The following is a 19,494-nucleotide window of genomic DNA, read 5'->3' on the forward strand; positions in this document are numbered from 1 at the left end:
ACGGACCACAGCTGCCTGGTGCCAGGAAAATAGGAGCGGGAAGTGAGGGCCAACCCGTCCCCTGGCTGGCCTCGCTAGGCCCGGAACCCGGCCTGGCTCGGCAGCCCGGAGACAAACAGGACGGAGACGCGACCGACGGACGGAATGGACAGACGCGACAGGACGGACGGGACGGGCAGAGAAGCAGTGCGTCCTACCCGGAGGGCTCCCTCCCAGGGCCGGCGGAGTACCTGCTCCGGTCATCCAGGCTGCGGTTGTCGGCCGCCGCGGCGCGCCAGTCGGGCAGCGTGCTGGCACACAGCACCACCATGGACACGATCACGAATATGACCGACACGCTGGCCAGGATCTGCGCGGCCAGCGACGACGTAGGCTCCTCGAAGGTCCGCCGCATGCGCTCGAGCCAGCGCCTGGAGTGGGCCGCGTCGGCACCGCCGGGTCGCGCCTCGTCGCGGCCCAGCGCGCCCGGCTCGTCGGCCGAGTAGAAGGTGTAGGTGTCGGACATGCGGTCGTCGAGGCGGCGCTGGCAGCAGTATTCTAGGTGCGCGCCCTCCAGGCCCCAGTAGATCATCTCGTTGTAGAAGGAGAGCTCGCACATCCGCGGCGCGAAGCGCAGCTTGCCGTGGCCGCGCACGTAGAGCAGGATGAAGCCGAAGGCCTCCGAGTGCCGGTCGAAGAAGTACTCGTTGCGCTCGCGGTCGTAGTCGTCGCACACCTCGAGCACGTCGCGCTCCGAGCGGCAGCCGTGCAGCCGGCTCACGCGGCGCAGCGGGAAGTCCTTCAGCAGCTCCCGGGACAGTGAGTACCGGGCGCCGCCCACGTTCAGTACCACCGAGGCCGCCCCGCTGCGCCCGAAGGTCATGGCTGGCCGCCCCGCAGCCCCGAAGCCCGAGGCCGCCGCCGCCGCCCCCCCCACCCCCGGCCGCCGCTCGGGGCCTGGCTGCAGTTGGCGGATAGGGGAGCGCGCCGTCGGGGCCAGCGGGCTGGCGGGCCGGCTCTGGCTGCGGTCTCTGCCCCTGCCCTTCGCTGGCCCGGAGACCCCTCGGCTCCAGCGTCCTCGGCGGCCCAGCGTTGCTGCTAGCGACTCTCCCTCGGCGCGGTGGTACCTGCAGGTGGCCGGGGAGTCCCCTCAGGCGCCAACGCTGCGCGCCCACTGGCCGAGAACGAGGCTGTCAGCGCCCGGGGATGCCCCCTGTGAGGCCGGGGTGTCCTTTCAAACGCTGGCGCGCCCCCCCCACGAGGGGTGCGGGCGCCGGGAGGAGACGCGGATGCGGGATGGCTCCCAGTCCCCGGCGCTCCCTCTGGCCGCCGCTCCTGCAACCGCCCCGCCGCCGTCCAGAGGCGAGAGGCAAAGTGAGCGGATTCCGAGGCGGCGGAGAGCCGGTTCCGCGAGGCGGGGGCGGGGCCTCCTCGCGGTTCCCCCCTCCTCGCCTCCCGGCTCCGCTCGGCTCACCTCCCTCCGCGCGCCGCCCTCCTCTTCCCACCCGCGCCCGCACCTCCCGGGCTCGCTCGGCTGGGATTCCCCAGCGCCCCGCCCTGGACCTCGGGCTCCCCGCCTCGTGACGCGGTCCTCCCACTCCGCTCCCGCCCGCCGCGGCCAGGAGGGGTCCGCGGGGCGGGGAAGGGAGCAATGGGGAGCCCCGCGGCCAGTGTGCCTGTTCCCGCGTGCAGCCCCGGGCCCTCACGGGTGACTTGGGCAGCTGCCGAGGGTCCTTTTAACAGCCAGCCCCCCCAAAGGGAAGCGACCGAAGAGTAAGGAGGGGTGAGGACTGGGGTGCAGGATTTGAGGGGCGGGGACAGACGGCGTTTGGAGAGCTTTTTCCAGAAACTATCCGGAACTCAGCTCGGTTTCTGAGACCGCCCTAAGGGATTTCTCAGAGAAGGCGCCCCAGCAATTGCTTTTCTTGCCGACTTGCTTTTCCTCCCGCGGCGCGGAGACCCACGTACCGCGTGCTCCGAAGGCGGCCACACACCCCAGCACCCAGGCTTGGTGTCGCCCTCCCGTCTGTCCTCCCGGGGGCGGGGGTGGAGCGGCCCCAGCCCCTGCTTTCTGGGGCGCGGGTCCTAAAAGGGCGCCTTCGTGTAGCGCGTCTGGACCACCCCCCCCGTGACGCTTCCTGTAGAGTGGGTGAAAGCGGGGAGAATCGCTCTGCCACTGGCAAGAACAGAATTTTCCCGTAGCCTTCGTCTGCGTCCTCCTTTTCATTATGTCTTGATTTCCCCGATGCACCCCAGAGCCGGCTGCAGCTCTGGCTCTCGGAGCTCGAAAAGCCCTTTAAAGGCTCCTCAGAGCGAATTGCCCTGCGCTCCGGTCGATGCCCAGGGAGTGGGTTCCGTTGGCAGGGATTATTTTAAACTGCTGCCATCAATTCACACGACACCCGACACCGGCAGCCCAGCCCGCGCCGTGCCCGCCAGAGGCGAAACAGGTGAGTTTTAAGGCAAACTATGTTAAATGCAAAACAAATGCTGGAAGGAAAAAATAGGGGTGGGGTGGGATGGGATGCGGTCATCTGACCTCAGAGTAACCCAGCTGGTTACTGGGGAGGGTTTTACTTTGCCCTTCACTTTTCATAATTTTGTAGGATTGTCCCGTGCCCACTAGAGGTCACCATAAAGAGTCATTTTGCTTTGATTCTATTGCAGATTCCTAGCTTAAAAAGCAGACACCTAAAAATTGAAGTGCTGTCCCTCCTCTCAAAGTAAAATCACTCTGGGTGGTTTCTTAAAGAATGGAAATCTCTATATGTTGTTTATCCCTTGACTTGGATAACTTATCTTAAAGCACTTAATGTGATTAAAAGCTCAAAAACAAAAGTTGTTTATTTGCAAAGTAGCTACTAAACCAGGAAAACATCCTGAAGGAAATGAGTTTCAAGATAGAATGGAAGGAGGTGATGGTCATGAGCTGGCAGAGAGAAAGAGCAGAAAAGCACTCCAAATAGCCGAATCTCAGATGTAAAGGATTAGTCTTTAAAGAAAGCTAATGCATTTGCTTGGCTCAGAGGACCCGGATCTCGACAGCAGAATTTAGATTTCAAAGTATAAGTAATGGGATGCCTGAAGGTTTTAATAATAGAAATGGCTTGATGAAAGCTCTAATCAGAAAGATTCTTTTGCCCTTTAGTTTATTCTATGCAGAAAACCATTTTTGCAACTCAGGATTGGGAACCCCACCCCCAAATCTTTGTACAAGAGGAAGGGTCAGTTCTTTCTTTATTTCTCTCTCTCTTTTTTTTTTTTTTTTTTTGGAGCAAGGGTCAGTTTTGAGAAACACTGGGGCCAAGGACTGAGCAGGGCTTGAAAATGGATTTGTTATAGGATATGAGGATGGAGAAAAGTTTGCAGATGTGAGCGGAGAGAAGAGCCTGGCTTCACACCAGCAGGAGCCAGTTCCTCAGGGAGTTGTTAAAAATACTTTATAGAAGCATCACAGCAACAGAACACAGAACAACTATTTTGTTGATTATTTGCTCCGTTATATTTATTTCCTGTGTTCTCTAAAATCCCTTTAAAGTCTTGATTAAACCAGTTGAAGAAATATCACATTTTAAATTAAATTTGAGCTTAGAAAAAAAATTAATTTGATGATAATTTGTGCCTCCTAGGTATATTTTCATAAAATTTCTTAGAGAGATAGGTTTAAATAACTTCATTTGTTTCAAGAGTAATATGTTTATTTGATTTTAATATCATCAACCACTACTGCAGTAGCAATACCCAAATCATGGTTTTTTTCCCCAAAAAATCATGTTCTTACACAAACAGTGAGATGCAGAAATGATTGGCTTGTCTCAATATAATCAGGTTTAGAAAGTATTCTTAAAAACTCTTCTTAGAATTATTAAAAATTGTATTCCTTTGTACTTTGAGAAGATTATGTTGAGAATCATTTCATCTAAATTCTTTTCTGGATTCTGGATGACATTTGGGGCCTTCATATATAAATCTTTAGAATGCATTAAAATTTAAAGGCACCAAGCAGAATTTTAGAATTTGAAAGAACCGAGAGATTTTCTAGTCTCAATTTATCAAGCTTTATTTAGGGAAGTAACAAGTTTTCCTTACCGAGATGTGGCTGTAACTTGGGAGAGGTGGTTCGGTTCCCCTTAGCAGCATCATGGTAGAGACTAGGCTGGAACAAAGTTTTCTACTTCCAGACTCTGGTCCCTCCCATCTCCAGGGCCAGTCTTGCTGCCACAACCTTCCATCTGATCTCTTGGCAGCACTCCCGTTCTTTCCTCCCTCTGTGAATCCTGTACTATGCCACCAGGCAGCTCTTCCTTCTGTTCATTCTCATCAAGCCGTTCCCCAGTTCAGAACCTAAAAGGACTGTAAAACTGTAGAATTACAAACTGTCTGTATAATGGCGTCCAAATTGGTTATTAGGGCCCTCCCTAGATTCAGATTCTGCCTGCACAACTTACTCACTAAGTGACCTGGAGCAAATTCTTTGAGCCTCAGTTTTCTCATCCGTAGAATGGAGGTAATAGGTATAGCACACGGTGATATGAGGGTTGCATGAGGTGATGCGATGGTGGTATACAGCTCAGTGCATGATCCTGGCAAAATCATACTCCGGGTGTGCTTTCCCTAGCGCAATCAAGCCATGCTCATTCTCATTCCTGGGTTCTAAAATAAATACAAATCAATGCATCTGAAAATGTGACCGATCACAAATAGTAACCTAAAACATCAAAAATTTAGTGAAAAGTTGTGACCCTCACAATGCCAAGTCTGGATGGAACACACATTCTTCTATTACTTTGCATTGTATGATTGGTTGAGCTCAGGGACTCTTGAACACCCTGCCCCAAAGCTTTATAAGTTGAAATACCTTGTGGGCACTATCCATCTTTGCTGCTTACCTATCGACTCTGCTTTAAAAAGCCCTCACTCCTGGGGCACCTGGGTGGCTCAGTCAGTTAGCCGTCCAACTCTTGATTTCAGCTCGGGTCTTGATCTCAGGATCGTGAGTTCAAGCCCCACAGTGGGTTCCACGCTGGGTATGGAGCCTACTTAAAAATAAGTAAATAAATAATAACAAAAAGCTCTAATTCTGCTGTTAATTCGTATTTCCAAGTGTTTATGGTTAGACCAGCTTATTTCTCAGCATCTGCAAAACCAGTGGATGCTTTAAAAAGTCAGCTTTTTTTTTTAATGGACATGTAGCCTTCCAATGTCTCTGATTTTAGATAAATGACTCAGATGACTTCACCTACTATGCACAATTACCCAAGTAGAAGGTAAAGCTGCAACTTTTAATAACCTGCCCTCAGAACCATCCCACCAAATGGACCCCATTCTTAAGTGAGAAGCCAGTAGAGGGGTCATTCACCCCTATCCGAACACCAATGCCTTTGCCTTATTCTCTGCTCCAGGGCACTTTGTAGTCTTATGAAAGCAAAAGGAACACTATTGTCCTTAAATCTCCAGCTTTGAGAGGGTCAACATGTAATCATTACAGGAGAGGCAAAATTTTACCTCTAACCTCTTAGGGTTTTCGACTGGGCCTGAGAATTAGGTTGATATGACAGATTAGCCGAGAAAGGCATATGAATTTATTTAAGTTTTATGTGACCCAGGAGCCCTCCTGAGGAAATGAAGACCGAAAGAAGTGGCAGAACCTAAATGCTTTTATACTACGTTGAAAAAGAAAGGCAGTTGCAGAAAAGTTAATAAAATATATGGGGAGGCAAAAGGAAGAGAGGAATTCTTTTGACAAAGTCGGCTTGTATGGAATTCTCTCAGCCTCAGCTTCTGAGAGATGATAAAAATGGTACTTAACCTCCTGGTATGGAGAGGATATCTTCCATGTGGGGGTTTCATCTCCTGCTTTTAGGAAGAAAAGGGGACAGGGTCAGAGCATCCTTCTTATACCTGACGTTTTTGTAAGTGCTTTTAGCTCAAAATAGTCCTTATGCCCAAGTGGCATATTTTGGGGTGGCATATGCTGCTGCCCTTCATCATTAACAGCAAAAACCTTTGTGGTGCCATTTACAGAATGGCCCTTCTTTATCCCCACCCAACCCTCACTCCCGCACACTATGTTGGATTGTGATGTAATGGCCTCCCCCCACTCTGTGTCCCTTGCTCCTTACAGTAACTAAGAGCCCTTTCTGTGTGGCACCACAAGCTCAGCTTTCCACAAAAACTTCTTACTGTAACCCTCATTGTCCAGATGAGGAAATGAGGCTGCAAGAGGTTGGACTTGCTCAAGGACCCATAGCTGCTAGGAAGCACTAGACCCAGTACCAAAATCCCAAGTCATGTGAGCTCTCTTGAATGGGGGTCATTCTACAAGATAACTAATCTTCAAAGAGTCACTTTCAGGGGTGCCCGGATGGCTCAGTTTGTTAAGCGTCTGCCTTGGGCTCAGGTCATGATCCCAGAGTCCTGGGATGGAGTCCCACGTTGGGCTCCCTGCTCAGCGGGGAGACTGCTTCTCCCTCTCCCTCTGCTGCTCCCTGTTCTTGTGCGCATGCTCTGTCTCTCTCTCTCTCTCTCTGTCAAATAAATAAATCTTTAAGAAAAAGTCACTTTCATACCCTGAAATATTTAGGTAGGAGATGATACAATGTCTGATATTTGCTTCAAAACAATCAAGGGCAGGGGCAAGTGGATTGAGGATGTAGATGAAGCAAGATTAGCTGTGAGTTGATAATTGTTGAAGCTGAGTGATGGGAGTTCCTGATATTAATCTCTCCCTCTTTGATTTATTTGAAATTGTCCATAATACAAAAATAAAAATTTTAAACTTTGAGCTTCATTTAAGCTTATTTTTTTTAAGATTTATTTATTTATTTGACAGAGAGAGCGAGAGAGGGAACACAAGCAGGGGGAGTGGGAGAGGGAGAAGCAGGTTTCCCGCCAAGCAGGGAGCCCAATGCGGGGCTCGATCGCAGGACCCTGGGATCATGACCTGAGCCGAAGGCAGATGCTTAACCAACTGAGCCACCCATGCACCCCTAAGCTTATTTTTGAATGTTGACAATTACTCCTTCAGACCAGACCAGAATGCACTTTTTCCCAATGCCTGTCATAAAGAGGCCCTCTCGTTTCTACAGAGTATAAAAAAGCTCAGCACGCATTTGACCATGTCTATTAAAATTTTAAATGCACACACCTAGTGGTCCCGCAATTTTAACAACAGGAATTTATCCTACAAATAAATTTACATATATCATAAGTATGTACATTTAAGGATTATTGCATCGTTTTCAATAGCAAAAGTCTAGAAATTATCTAAATGTCCATAATTAAGGAACTGGTTATTTAAATAATACAGCATATACAGGTTCATATAGAACCATTTCTAAGTCAGGGTACCTGGCTGGCTCAGTCGGTAGAGCATGCAACTCTTGGTCTCAGGATTGTAAGTTTGAACCCCACGTTGGGTGTAGAGCTTACTTAAAAATAAAAATCTTTAAAAAAAGTTACTAAGTCAAATTGCTAAACAAAGTCTAGGTCCTGCACTATGGGTTAAATTATTGCTTCTTTATACGTAAGATACGTGGATGTAAATACAGATAGATGATAAGGCTTCTGAAAAGATACATAAAATACAGTTATGGGTGATTCTTTCCTGCTCAAGGAACTGGGAAGGTTAGAGTAAATATGAGACATATTTGTTATTGATTATAACATTTTGTCTTTTTTTTTTTAACTGAGTTCAAAGATTATGTTTATAGTTTTAAAAAAATTGTTAAAAAAAATCTCAGCACATAGCCTCCTACAAATTCTCTTTTCCCTCAGGCCAATTCTTGCTGTGTCCTGCCTCCTCTGCTCAGTTACATCTGGGGCCATGCACCTGCTGCTCCCTCTGCCTGGAACACTCTGACCCAGAGCATTATGTGGCTGACTCGTTGTTTCTCAAGTCTCAGTTCAAAGGTCACTTCCTTGGAGAGGCCTTCCCTGACCACCCATGCTAGCATATCAACCTACTTTTTTATTCCCTAATCACTATAAAAAAAAAATCATCTTGTTCATCCACCTGTTACTTGTTTATCATCTGTCTCCACCACCAGACTCTGCTCATTCCCTCTGAGAATGGGAACCCTGGGACTGGTTCACAGCAATGTCCCCAGCATCTAGAACAGTACCAGCCTCCTTGTTGAAGCTCAATAACTATTTATTGAGTGAGGGAATTAATGACTATTACTGTCAGTTACAATAGTGTTCTAAATAGAGCACTAAACTGGCAGTATCCGTGTATAGGTAATAGTGAAGTTGGAAATGACCAACTTGAAAAACCCAGGCTCTTTCTGAAAAACCACTTCAATTTTGTTAAATGGTTGGCATATTGGCAGAGAAGATCTTGGCCCGGTTTTCCCTGGACCTATAGTGTATGCCAGCTTCCTAGCATTTAAAAGCACTGCAGAAGGGCGCCTGGGTGGCTCAGTTGGTTGGGCGACTGCCTTCGGCTCAGGTCATGATCCTGGAGTCCCGGGATCGAGTCCTGCATCGGGCTCGCTGCTCGGCGAGGAGCCTGCTTCTCCCTCTGACCCTCCCCCCTCTCATGTGCTCTCTCTCTCTGTCTCTGTCTCTCTCTCTCATATTCTCACTCTCTCAAAATAAATCTTTAAAAAAAAAACAAAACAAAACACTGCAGAAGCCCTACTCATTTAGCAGGCCCCAACCCTGGGTCAGGCCCCAGCCCTGGAGTCCTTCCCTAGCAGGTACTTTCATTAGAAAAAATCTTGGAGTCAGCTCTTCTTGTGTCCAGATGCCATCATCCACTGGTACCTGTCGCTAGAGGAAGGAGATATTGTGGAATCAGACCAGAGGCTTCAAGAAAAAAAAAAAAGGCCACGATTGAATTAAACACTTCAAAATTGTTACCAAAAAAATAAAACTGTCCAGAAAGGATTGGATGTGGATCCAGGAGGTTCTGTGTCTTGGCTCAGGGAACTATAGAAAATATGGAAAGAGGGTGCCTGGGTGGCTCAGATGGTTAAGCGTCTGCCTTCAGCTCGGGTCACGATCCCGGGGTCCTGGGATCGAGTCCCGCATCGGGCTCCCTGCTCCTTGGGAGCCTGCTTCTCCCTCTGCCTCTCTGTCTCTCATGAATAAATAAATAAAATCTTTAAAAAAAAAAAAAAGAAAATATGGAAAGAAATGTAAAAGGCTATTGCCCTGATGGTAGACTGACATTTCAGAAACCCCACTGCCTGATTGGATGGTCCAGATCAGCAAGAGAAGCTTTCCAGCAAAGCAGGCTTTGAGCCCAGACAGGAAGGAAGTGGGAGAGCCAAGCAGAGAAAGAGGGATTCCCCCATTCTGCCCCTTACCACATCACAGGGCATATTCATACAGCCCAAGAAAGGATTCTACACACAAGAAAAATCAAAGACGTTTTCAAAATGAATGAAAATTCCCCGCTATGTTCTATCCATTCTGCAAAGAAGAGGTCTGCCTTTATGAACATTAATGAACCAAAATTAACTAGTTTAGGAATCTACTTTGAAAAACACCTGCTGTTCTTACCCTTCTGTCCTTGTAACAATCTTATTTCCCTGAACCACAATCCCAGCCCTCCCCCCCCCCCTTATGCCCAGTGCTATTATTTCTGCCTCAGAGGAAAGATTGGGGCTGGGGTTGACTGAAACGAAGCGTATGGTATTCCTGGAAATGATCTTCTCATTGTAGATGCAACCAAAATAGCATTCGCTCCACGCTTAATAATTGATACACTCTTCAACAGCAATTGCATTTTTCTCTAAGGTACAGTATTTAAAATACGGACTATTTTTCTCCAGTTCTTTCTTGGAGATAAAATCATCCAATTCTGCTTTGTGTGATCCCATATCGTTCTATGGCAAAACCCCAACCTCGTTTATCCCTGAGGCACATGTTCTCACAAGTGAGTAAAAAGTGTGCTTTTAGTGGAAAGCCGCAAAATACAGCAATCTGGAAGATTCACAGTTTTTAAAGGAGGTTTAGAGCAGATGCAATTAGGTTGGTATAAGCCTGTCCAAGGCCTGGGTCAGAGAACAGAGGCTATGGCTCAGCAAGAAATGCTAAAATGAATGACCAGCTATAACGCCACGTGGCCAAGTGACATCAGATCCTATCTTCAGATAGGCTCTTCCTATGCCTGCAAGGGAACTTGCCCTCTGCTTAACATTTGCTAGTACTTCCAGTCTTCCAAGGAGGATTTTTCCTTTCCAGAGGAAAGTAATCACAAATAAAAATCTATGTAGCAAAGGAATACTGAGAAGCTTATTATACCCTTACACTAGTTTCTATTGTGATGGATGAAACTGCAGGAACAATTAGAGTAAATGTAAGTGTAAATCTCCAAAGAAAGAAGAAAATAGGCTTACCAAGTTTCCTTTGACGATGCCAAGGCATTCTCTTCTCTAGATGTAATGTGTATTTAACTTAGTGTCAAGGGATTAGCAAAACGCTCAGTGACTGTACCAGTGGTCTATCTCAACAGCGACAGATACTTACAGAAAGGGAGAAAATGCAAGTTTAACTTCCATTGAATCAGCATTAGTCAGGACTTTCAATTTCTAGTTCACTGTGATTTCTCCCTAGTAACCAAGTCAAGAGTGATATTTATATACTATATAGATTAAATATTGCTGAGACATCCCCTTACTTCTAGGACCCTCAAGGAAACCAGTTTGAATAGTGCCACTTAATTCTCCCAAACTGTGAAAATGCAAGGTATACAAGTAACATTGTCACTTCATTTGATTTAGTCACCACGGGATCCCCTAGAGGAATGTTCACTCTGCCCTCACTTCTAACCTGCTAAATAATCAACTAGGCACATAGGAGAGACTGGCGACTCCAGTTACCCCCCTCAGGGAGCACCCCATTTTATCTCTGCCTTAGCAAGTACCTTGGTAGATGTTTAAGGTATTTTTTAGATGTTAAAGTGTAGTGATTTATATGGCAAAAACCAATTCAGGTCAGAGGGATTTTAAGGACAAAATGAGAACTACTTGGAACACCAGGTCCCTGTACAGAATTTGACTGAGAAAGGATTTTGCAGTCACTGAGCTTCAGTCGGTCAATCTTCTTGGTTTAATAGGCATCCTTAGAACTGAACATTTCAGAGGCTAAGAAAAGAACCACTAGGAGGCCTAGAAGGGAAAGAGCAGTGACCACAACACTGGAAAAGCTATGGGCTCTAAGTTAAGGAGACAGTGGCCTCCAGAGACCACCTAGTCAAAGGTAACACTGCACCTAAAGCTGTCAAGGGACCTAACTCCATGAAAGAGGATAACCAGACTTATCAGGATCCTCAGGAATATTCTTTGGATAGAGAAAAGAGTAGAACTTCCAGGGCAAAGAAATAGGGACCACCCCCCCAAAAAGGAAAAGTTGAAAAGGGGGGACATTTGGAAAGTTAGGCCTAGCTAACTTGAAGCCCAGACCATGAGTGCTGGAATCAGTAAGCTGGGAATCAGGAAGAATCTGAGAGGGCCAGAGAAGTGCCAGGACAGCCAGGCTTCCCAGGCTGGTCTGAGAGGCAAATGGGAGCTCATTCCCAGGAAGGCCAGGGAAAGAGCTCAGACTCCCATCAGACCAGCAATGCTGGCCTCCTCCCCACCCCTCAGGGTGATTGATAGAAGTGAGGGTTTGAAGAATCCCAGATCTGTAATAATGAAAGTTGGGCAAATCATGGTTATCTTCAGGACAAGAAAATTGTGCTGTTAGCTCACCATTTTTATGCTGTTTGTAAAAAATCTATACTTTCACATTTTCATTTATATATGCGTGTGTGTGTTTATTTTGAAAGCTCTTTCTGAAAAAGTTTGGTTTGTGTTTGTTAAACTGAAGGAAAAGGGATTTTGGGCCATATTTGGGTTTCAGGGCAGTAGCCACAGAGATAAATTATTAAAAAAAAACCAACACCATAAATATTGCTCCCTCTTTCTTTGATCCAGGCTTTTTATTTTTTTTAAAGATTGTATTTATTTATTTGATAGAGAGAGACACAGCAAGAGAGCGAACAAAGGCAGGGGGAGTGGGAGAGGGAGAAGCAGACTCCCCGCCGAGCAGGGAGCCCGATGTGGGGCTCGATCCCAGGACCCTGGGATCATGACCTGAGCTGAAGGCAGATGCTTAACGGCTGAGCCACCCGGGCACCTCCAGGCTTTTTATTAAGCTCAAAAAATGGACATGTGTTCATGAAACTCAAGCCTTTTCAGGTTTAGGGTCCCAAATCAACCTAGCTCCCTGGATGTCCAGCTGACTTCCTCTCTCCTTCCCCAACAGTGGTTTTACAGAATTCTAATTTTTACAGGCTTTCAAACTCAAGGCAAAGATTATAGTTTTATTTTGCAAAATGGCAATCAATACCCTTACATTAGGAAGGAAGGAAATGGCTGCAGGACCTTAAGTCTAGACTTGAAACAGTAAATGTGACTGAGGAATCTAGCGGTGACAACCCATGGACATCAGTCCAAACAGCCATTTAAGCACCTTTAAATGTAGAGAGAAAGCAGAAGAGAGAATGCATATCAAAGTCTACAAAGAAATTAGGAAGCCATAATGGAAACCAAAGTAGGCCTTTGCAAAGTATACCACACTTTATCTTAGGTGAGGAAATAATAAAAGTTGAAGATACAGTTGAGTTGAGCACACCCAGTGCCCAGATCTTGGTTTCTTTTCTTTCTTTTTTTTTTTTAATTTAAAGATTTTATTGGGCGCCTGGGTGGCGCAGTTGGTTAAGCGACTGCCTTCGGCTCAGGTCATGATCCTGGAGTCCTGGGATCGAGTCCCACATCAGGCTCCCTGCTCAGCAGGGAGTCTGCTTCTCCCTCTGACCCTCTTCCCTCTCGTGCTATCTCTCATTCTCTTTCTCTCAAATAAATAAATAAAATCTTTAAAAAAAATAAAGATTTTATTTATTTGTCAGAGAGAGAGAGAGCACAAACAAGGGGAGCAGCAGGCAGATAGAGAAGCAGGCTCCCTGCTGAGCAGGGAGCCCGATGTGGGGCTCCATCCCAGGACCCTGGGATCACAACCCAAGCCGAAGGCAGATGCCTAACCAACTGAGCCACCCAGACGTCCCCAGATCTTGTTTTCTAATACCATTCTCCAGTAAAAGGAACCAAGTCTCCTTGGAGGAATGTCTGAGTCTAGGACCAGGCAAGAAATATACACAATGAACTTGGAGTATCTTGTAGTGTCAGAAAGTCAGCAAGTGCTAATAAAACCAAACCACCGCCATGATGTCAGTATGTCAAAGCGACAGAAAAGTCACCTAAAAGGGTTTCCAGTGGTGAAAACTGGAACAATTTGAGCAAAATGGTCAACCTCACCAATGATACCGTGTTAATAGTAAGCACCTTCTGATATGAGGTGATGAGAATGGCACTTTACCTCTCTGGTCTTTTTCCCCCAAATCTTCCCCAACCTGACTCTTCTTCTGCCTGGACTTTCTACTCTAACATCCCAGCTTCTTAGCTCTGGCCTCAAGTCCGTGACTTTGATAAACATCTTACTCCTCTGTCCTGGCATCTCCTAGAACTGACAAACCCCTTACTGGCATTGTATCTCTGAGAGTTGACCCCCAGTGGTTTCTTGGATAATCACTTCGCCTTGCATATGGACTGGACCAAGTCAGTCACTTCTAACAAATAAAACACAGCAAAAGTGATACGATACCATTTTCAAGATTAGGCTACAAAAAGCCTGCAGCTTCCATCTTGGGCATTCTCTCTAGCTCTCTTGTTTGCTCACTCTGAGGGAAGCCAGCTGCCATGTTGTGAGCTGCTCTACAGAGAGGCGCATATGGCAAGGAGATGATGTCTGTGACCAACAAATAGAGAGGACCCAGGCCTGCCCACAGCCACATGAGTGAACTTGGAGGCAGATCCTACCCCTGAGCCTTGGGATGACTGCAACCCCAGCTGGCAAACTGACTGCAGCCTTGTGAGAGATCCTGAACCAGAGATACCCAGCAAAGCTTTGCCCAGATTCCTGATGACAGAAACTGAGATAATAAATGCTCTTTTATCTTGCTAAGTTTTAGGGTAATCTGTTACACAGCAATCAAAAACCAATAAACCTAAACCCTTGTACCACCTTCGTGGGTAACTCAAACTGGGTGAACCCAGTGTCCCACTTGGAAACCAGGTATCATGCAGGGCGATGAATGAGAGTTCAAAAGGAATGAATGGCGCTCAAGAGTAGGCAGAACCCTCTCCTCATTAATTCAAGCCAGTTTGGGAGTCCCTTTGTCAGACTGGCTAATCTAGGCTGGCTAGTTGCCAGATAATTGTATCTGATTCCTTCTAAGGCAGCTGAGTCAAGCTGTCCAAGTTCTCATGCAAATAATTTCCTAATCTTTCCAGCTGTGTGATAGAAGCTGACTGAGCAGTCTTCCTAATTTTAGACCCGAATGGGGAGACAGAGAGACAGTTAACAACCATCCTCCCTTCCTCACTTCAACATGCGAGAGGATCATGAGGGGTTACTCACTGCAGAATGTAAGGTATCTGTGTCTCCAGTTTGTGTCAAGAGTATAGTCAGAGTGCAGTGACGTCTCCAGGAAGGTTGGGACAGGTGAGCTGTGGCTCTTGCTATGGGGTTTGCTCTGGAATAATGTTGTTCTTTCCACCCACTTTCAGGTGGCCAGCCTCTCTGGAATAGGACATCTAGGCAAACTGCTTAGCAGAACTGGTTCAGGCAAGGGCAAGAAGCCAAGGTGTGGTCTTAGTGGTGGAATAAAGATTGGACTGAGCTGCTCCTCATCTCTTGGGTCCAAGCACAGGCAGGGGAAGGCAGAAGATCCAGGTTCTCCAGAAGCACAGAGACCCACGCTCATGGTGGGGGTTCATCAGACCTTCAAGGTAACTGCCAGGGTCTCCTAGGAAGTTTGTAAAGCATGAAAATAACAAGCTGGGACCTTGCCAAGATTACCACTGCCTAGCGTGTGTTCCGAGCTATACACATTTTCAAAACCACCTCCAAGGCTCAGCTACTTTGAATAGCCTGTCCTATTCCATGGCGGCTACATCTGCCCTGCTGGGTTCCAGCACCTAACAAACTAAAGCTTGTAAGACTTCCTGAACGAGGGTGTGGTCAGGCATTTGGATAAGTCATGGGACAATTTTCCCTTCTCTAGAAATGTCCAAACACTGGGCTGGCCCCCCGGGGGTCTTGTCTGTGTTTTTCCTCCCTATTCCTGGCTGGGGCTGACTGATAGGAGATGACAGCTGGCCCAGCCTGGGACAGTCACATTCTCTTGCCTGTCGATCTGGAGTTTCAATGAATCAATAACAACCAAGGCTGAGGGTCTTGGGAGCTGAATCCAGAGTATTGCCCTACAGAAAATGTCCATGAACCAGCTGCTGGGTTCCCTGCAGCTGTGCTAGTTCCCGTTTTTCCCGAGACTTCCTACTTAGCTCCTTTTTGTAAATTCTAGGAGTCACCCAGAGAAGCTTCCTGCTAAGCTCTCAATAATATTTTCTTGCAACTAAAAGAAACATAACTAACACAAACTTCAACGAGTATTTATTGGCAGCATTTAGGTATAGCTACTGTGCTAGGTTCTGGGGATTTAAGATGCAAAGATGAAATTTTTTTTAAGATTTTATTTTTATGTAATCCCTACACCCAACATGGGGCTTGAACTCACAACCCTGAAATCGAGTCGCATGCTGTACCAACAGAGCCAGCCAGGTGCCCCCACAAAGACGAATTTTTAGGCAATCTTTATCCTAAAAGGATTCATAGTTCAATCTATATTCCTTGAACTTGGCCTCAAATTTCTAAATGTGGGCTGACACAGGGTCTCTTCCTACCTCCCTACTGCTGGAATCTGGACAAGGTGATGGCCCAGCTTCAGCCAGGGAGAGAAGGCCATAGGAGACAAAGGAGCCATAAGAAGAATGAACCTAGCCCCTAAATAACCTCAAGAAGCAACGTTACCTATTGGCCTAGACACTCATCTCAGATGTTATGCAAAAGAGAAATCAGCTTCTTTATTCTTTAAATCACTGGATTTGGGGATTCTCTTTGGAACAGTAACTCAGAAACCCCCTCTCCCCACAACGAATACAATCACCTCTCCAGAAACAGAGAGGTGTTCTGGCCTGAGGTGGCCCTCCCAGAGTATATCTTTAGCCAGGATGTGCTGACTCTAACAAAGGTGACCATGGTCCTAGACTTGAAACTCTTCAAGCCATCAAAGACATAGAACAGTTCCTGGGGTTTGTGGGTCATTCCTATAGTCTCATTCCGCTTTCCCTACAAGTCCCCTTTGGTTGGCCTCCTGAAAAAAAAGCTTTATATACACCTGAAATGGTTGCAGCCGTTGTTGTGGAAAGTTTACACATACCCTGATCTAGATTTAAGCTAGAGATGGCTGTCTCCAGTCTTTGGGTGGTGCTAGCTTGTCTCAGAATACGGAAGCACTAGGCCCTAAACACTTGTATTTTGTTGGGGAGGAGGGGTGCCTGGGTGACTCAGTCAGTGAAGCCTCTGACTCTTGATTTCGGCTCAGGTCATGATCTCAGGGTCATGAGATCAAGCCCCTCATCAGGTTCCACGCTAAGCACAGAGTCTGCTTGTCCTTCACCCTCTCCTCTGCTCCCTCTTTCTCTTCCTCTCAAATAAATAAGTAAATAAACAAATAAAATCTTTAAAAAACAAAACAACTTGTATTTGGGCATTGGTGAAAGACAGAAATAAAATTTAAAATAAATTTTTTAAAAATTAAAAAAAAAAAGGGCACCTGTCATAAGGCCACCTTCCAGGCCTGAAGGCCAACTTGGGGAGAACCAATGCTATATGACATCATACTGAGTAACCAAAGCCTGAAGCACCTGTAGGTCTCTTGAGGGTGAAGCATCATGGCTTCATCTAGTCCTGTTACTAATGCACTTCAATTTCAACCTCTCTTTTGCCACAGAGAAAGAACTGCCCTGTCACGGCTCTCCCAGGGAGCCAGAATACTCAGAGACTCCAATGCCACCTAAAGTCAATAGCCAGATAACCTCATCTAGACCTAGAAATCATTGCCCAGAACCAACACGAACACCAATCTGCTATCCAGGAGCTCTGTCACCCAGACAGTCCCAGAGAAAGGCAGGTGCAAGGGTGGCTGCCTGCCTCTGAAGCTGGTTGTTTGCCCTCTCCTTGGATTTTTCAAATACTCCCTAAGACACAGTTCTTGTTGAAGGTGAACCAACAGGCACCTGGTTATGCTAATTGTGGGGCCTTGCTAAAACTGCATTGATTAAATAAGTGATTGCAGGTGCCTGGATTAGAACAAAAAAATCTTGGGGCTCCTGGCTGGCTCAGTTGGTAGAGCATGTGACTCTTGATCTCCGGGTTGAGAGTTCAAGCTCCACATTGAGTATAGACCTTATTCAGGTGTTTAGACTAAGCTATCTATCTATCCTTATTTTTTTAAGATTTTTATTGATTTATTTGACAGAGAGAGACACAGCCAGAGAGGGAACACAAGCAGGGGGAGGGGGGAGGAGGGAGGGAGGGAGAAGCAGGCTTCCCGCCAAGCAGGGAGCCCGATGTGGGGCTCGATCCCAGGACCCTGGGATCATGACCTGAGCCAGAGGCAGACGTCCAATGACTGAGCCACCCAGGTGCTTACTTTAAAAAAAAAAATTCTTGGGTGAGGCCACAATTCGTGGCTCTGCCTGTGTCCTGCACTTCCCTAGGCCTCCAGGGTCCTGCCAAGATGATTAATGCCTTCTTGGAACTTCTCTTGGCCCTGCCAACACTCACTGTGCTCTGCCATGTGAACCCAGACAAATGACAGACACCCTGAGGGCAGCTGACTCACCCTTGTCCCTGGACCCCTTGGAAGATGGTCTGTGTTTCTGAACTCCCCCTAGGTCTGGACCATGATTTATTTTGTTATTCTTCCATTCAACATTTACTGAGAAATTCCTATGTGGTAGGCATTGTTCTAATATCTGAGAGTATAGCAGTGAACAAAACGAAGTCTCTGTGCTTTGGGAGCTTACATTTTAATGGGGAAATGGAAATGATACATAAAAAGTAAATATAGAGGTGCCTGACTGATTCAGTCGGTAGAGCATGCCACTCTTGATCTCAGGGTTGTGAGTTCAAGCCCCACATTGGGCATGCAGCCTACTTAAAAAACAAAAAAAAAAGTAAATATAAACATTCTATACCTGACCAGTACTCCTCAAAACTGTGAAATAAAGTTTAGTGATATATATATGTATTTTTTTTTAAGTAGGTATATAATAGGGACGCCTAGTAAGCATCTGCCTTCTGCTCAGGTTACGATCCCAGGGTCCAGCAGGGAGTCTGCTTCTCCCTCTCCCTCTGCCCTCCCCCCCCCATTCGTGCTCTCTCTCTCTCTCTCTTTCTCTCTGAGGTAAATAAATAAGTAAATAGGGCGCCTGGGTGGCTCAGTTGGTTAAGCGACTGCCTTTGGCTCAGGTCATGATCCTGGAGTCCCGGGATCGAGTCCCGCATCGGGCTCCCTGCTCGGCGGGGAGTCTGCTTCTCCCTCTGACGCTCTTCCCTCTCGTGCTCTCTGGCTCTCATTCTCTCTCTCTCAAATAAATAAATAAAATCTTAAAAGTAAATAAATAAATAAGTAAATAAACAAACAAATAAACTTTAAGAAAAGTTAAAAAATGGACCGCCTGGGTGGCTCAGTCTGTTGGGTGTCTGCCTTCGCCTCAGGTCATGATCCTAGGGTCCTGGGATTGAGCCCCGCATCAGGGTCCCTGCTCAACGGGATCCTGCTTCTCCCTCCACCTGCCGCTCCCCCTGCTTGTGCTCTCTCTGACAAAATAAATAAATACTTTTAAAAGTTAAAAAAAAAGTAGGTATAATATATGTTGGGTGCTGAAGAATGCTATGAAGAGAAAGTAGGGTTGGAGTGGGTGGTCAAGGAAGCCCTCTGCATTCAACAGAGACCTCAGTGAAGGAAAGGGGTTAGGTGTGAGGGTTTTGGAGACAAGGAAAAGAGGAGTGCAAAGGCCCTGAGGCAGCAACATGCTGAGTGTGTTGGAGGAACACTGAGGAGGCCTGAGTGTCTTTGTCACCTGTAAGACATTCCATTTCCTCCCTCCCTTCTTCTCTCTCTCCCTCCCTTTCTTCCTTCTCTTTTTTACTGAAAAAGTATGTTGAATGTTCTGTTTAGAAGAACAGCTGGATGTGGTCCTGAGAATATGGTCATATGCAGCTATGAGCCCCTTAAGGCGTAAGTCCTCTTGACCTCCATGGTGTTACAAATAGACAAAGATAATACACGCTTGAAGAGCCCAGGGAAGCCATGTTGACTCAAGCTTCAGTATTCTTACATATTTCAAACCATTTTTTTTTTAAGAGACAGCAGGAGGAGGAGGGGGAGGAGCAGAGGGAGAGAGAGAGAAAATCTTAAGCAGGCTCCACACCCAGCACAGAGCCCAACACAGGGCTTGATCTCACAACCCTGAGATCATAACCTGAGCTAAAGTCAAAAGAGTCAGACGCTCTTTTATTTATTTATTTGACAGAGACACAGCGAGAGAGAGAACACAA

At 46.8% G+C, this 19,494-nt stretch overlaps 2 protein-coding genes across 8 annotated transcripts in view; one reads left to right on the forward strand and one right to left on the reverse strand.

Annotated features, from left to right (window-relative positions):
• KCNG3 (potassium voltage-gated channel modifier subfamily G member 3) overlaps window positions 1–868 on the reverse strand; it is a 45,576-nt gene extending 44,708 nt beyond the window's left edge. The window contains exon 1 of one of the 2 annotated variants that reach the window (XM_027621306.2): window positions 231–868. In XM_027621306.2, the coding sequence (XP_027477107.2) occupies window positions 231–862 (632 nt within the window). In that variant the 5' untranslated portion in view covers window positions 863–868. Of the gene's footprint in view, window positions 1–197 lie in introns of both variants that reach the window. The other variant, XM_027621305.2, reaches the window with a different exon arrangement.
• The window catches only part of MTA3 (metastasis associated 1 family member 3), a 217,352-nt gene continuing 198,569 nt past the window's right edge, over window positions 712–19,494 (forward strand). For 3 of the 6 annotated variants that reach the window (XR_003524570.2, XM_027621295.2, XM_027621296.2), the window contains exon 1: window positions 2,242–2,429. Coding sequence is in view for 4 of the 6 variants with exons in the window: in XM_027621295.2 (XP_027477096.1) it covers window positions 2,316–2,429 (114 nt within the window). In the remaining 2 variants the exon portion in view is untranslated. Of the gene's footprint in view, window positions 799–1,579; window positions 2,430–19,494 lie in introns of those variants that run through there. The other 3 variants (XM_027621301.2, XM_027621297.2, XM_027621300.1) reach the window with 3 other exon arrangements.

The sequence above is a fragment of the Zalophus californianus genome, chromosome 8, assembly GCF_009762305.2.
Source record: "Zalophus californianus isolate mZalCal1 chromosome 8, mZalCal1.pri.v2, whole genome shotgun sequence".
Classification (NCBI taxonomy): domain Eukaryota; kingdom Metazoa; phylum Chordata; class Mammalia; order Carnivora; family Otariidae; genus Zalophus; species Zalophus californianus.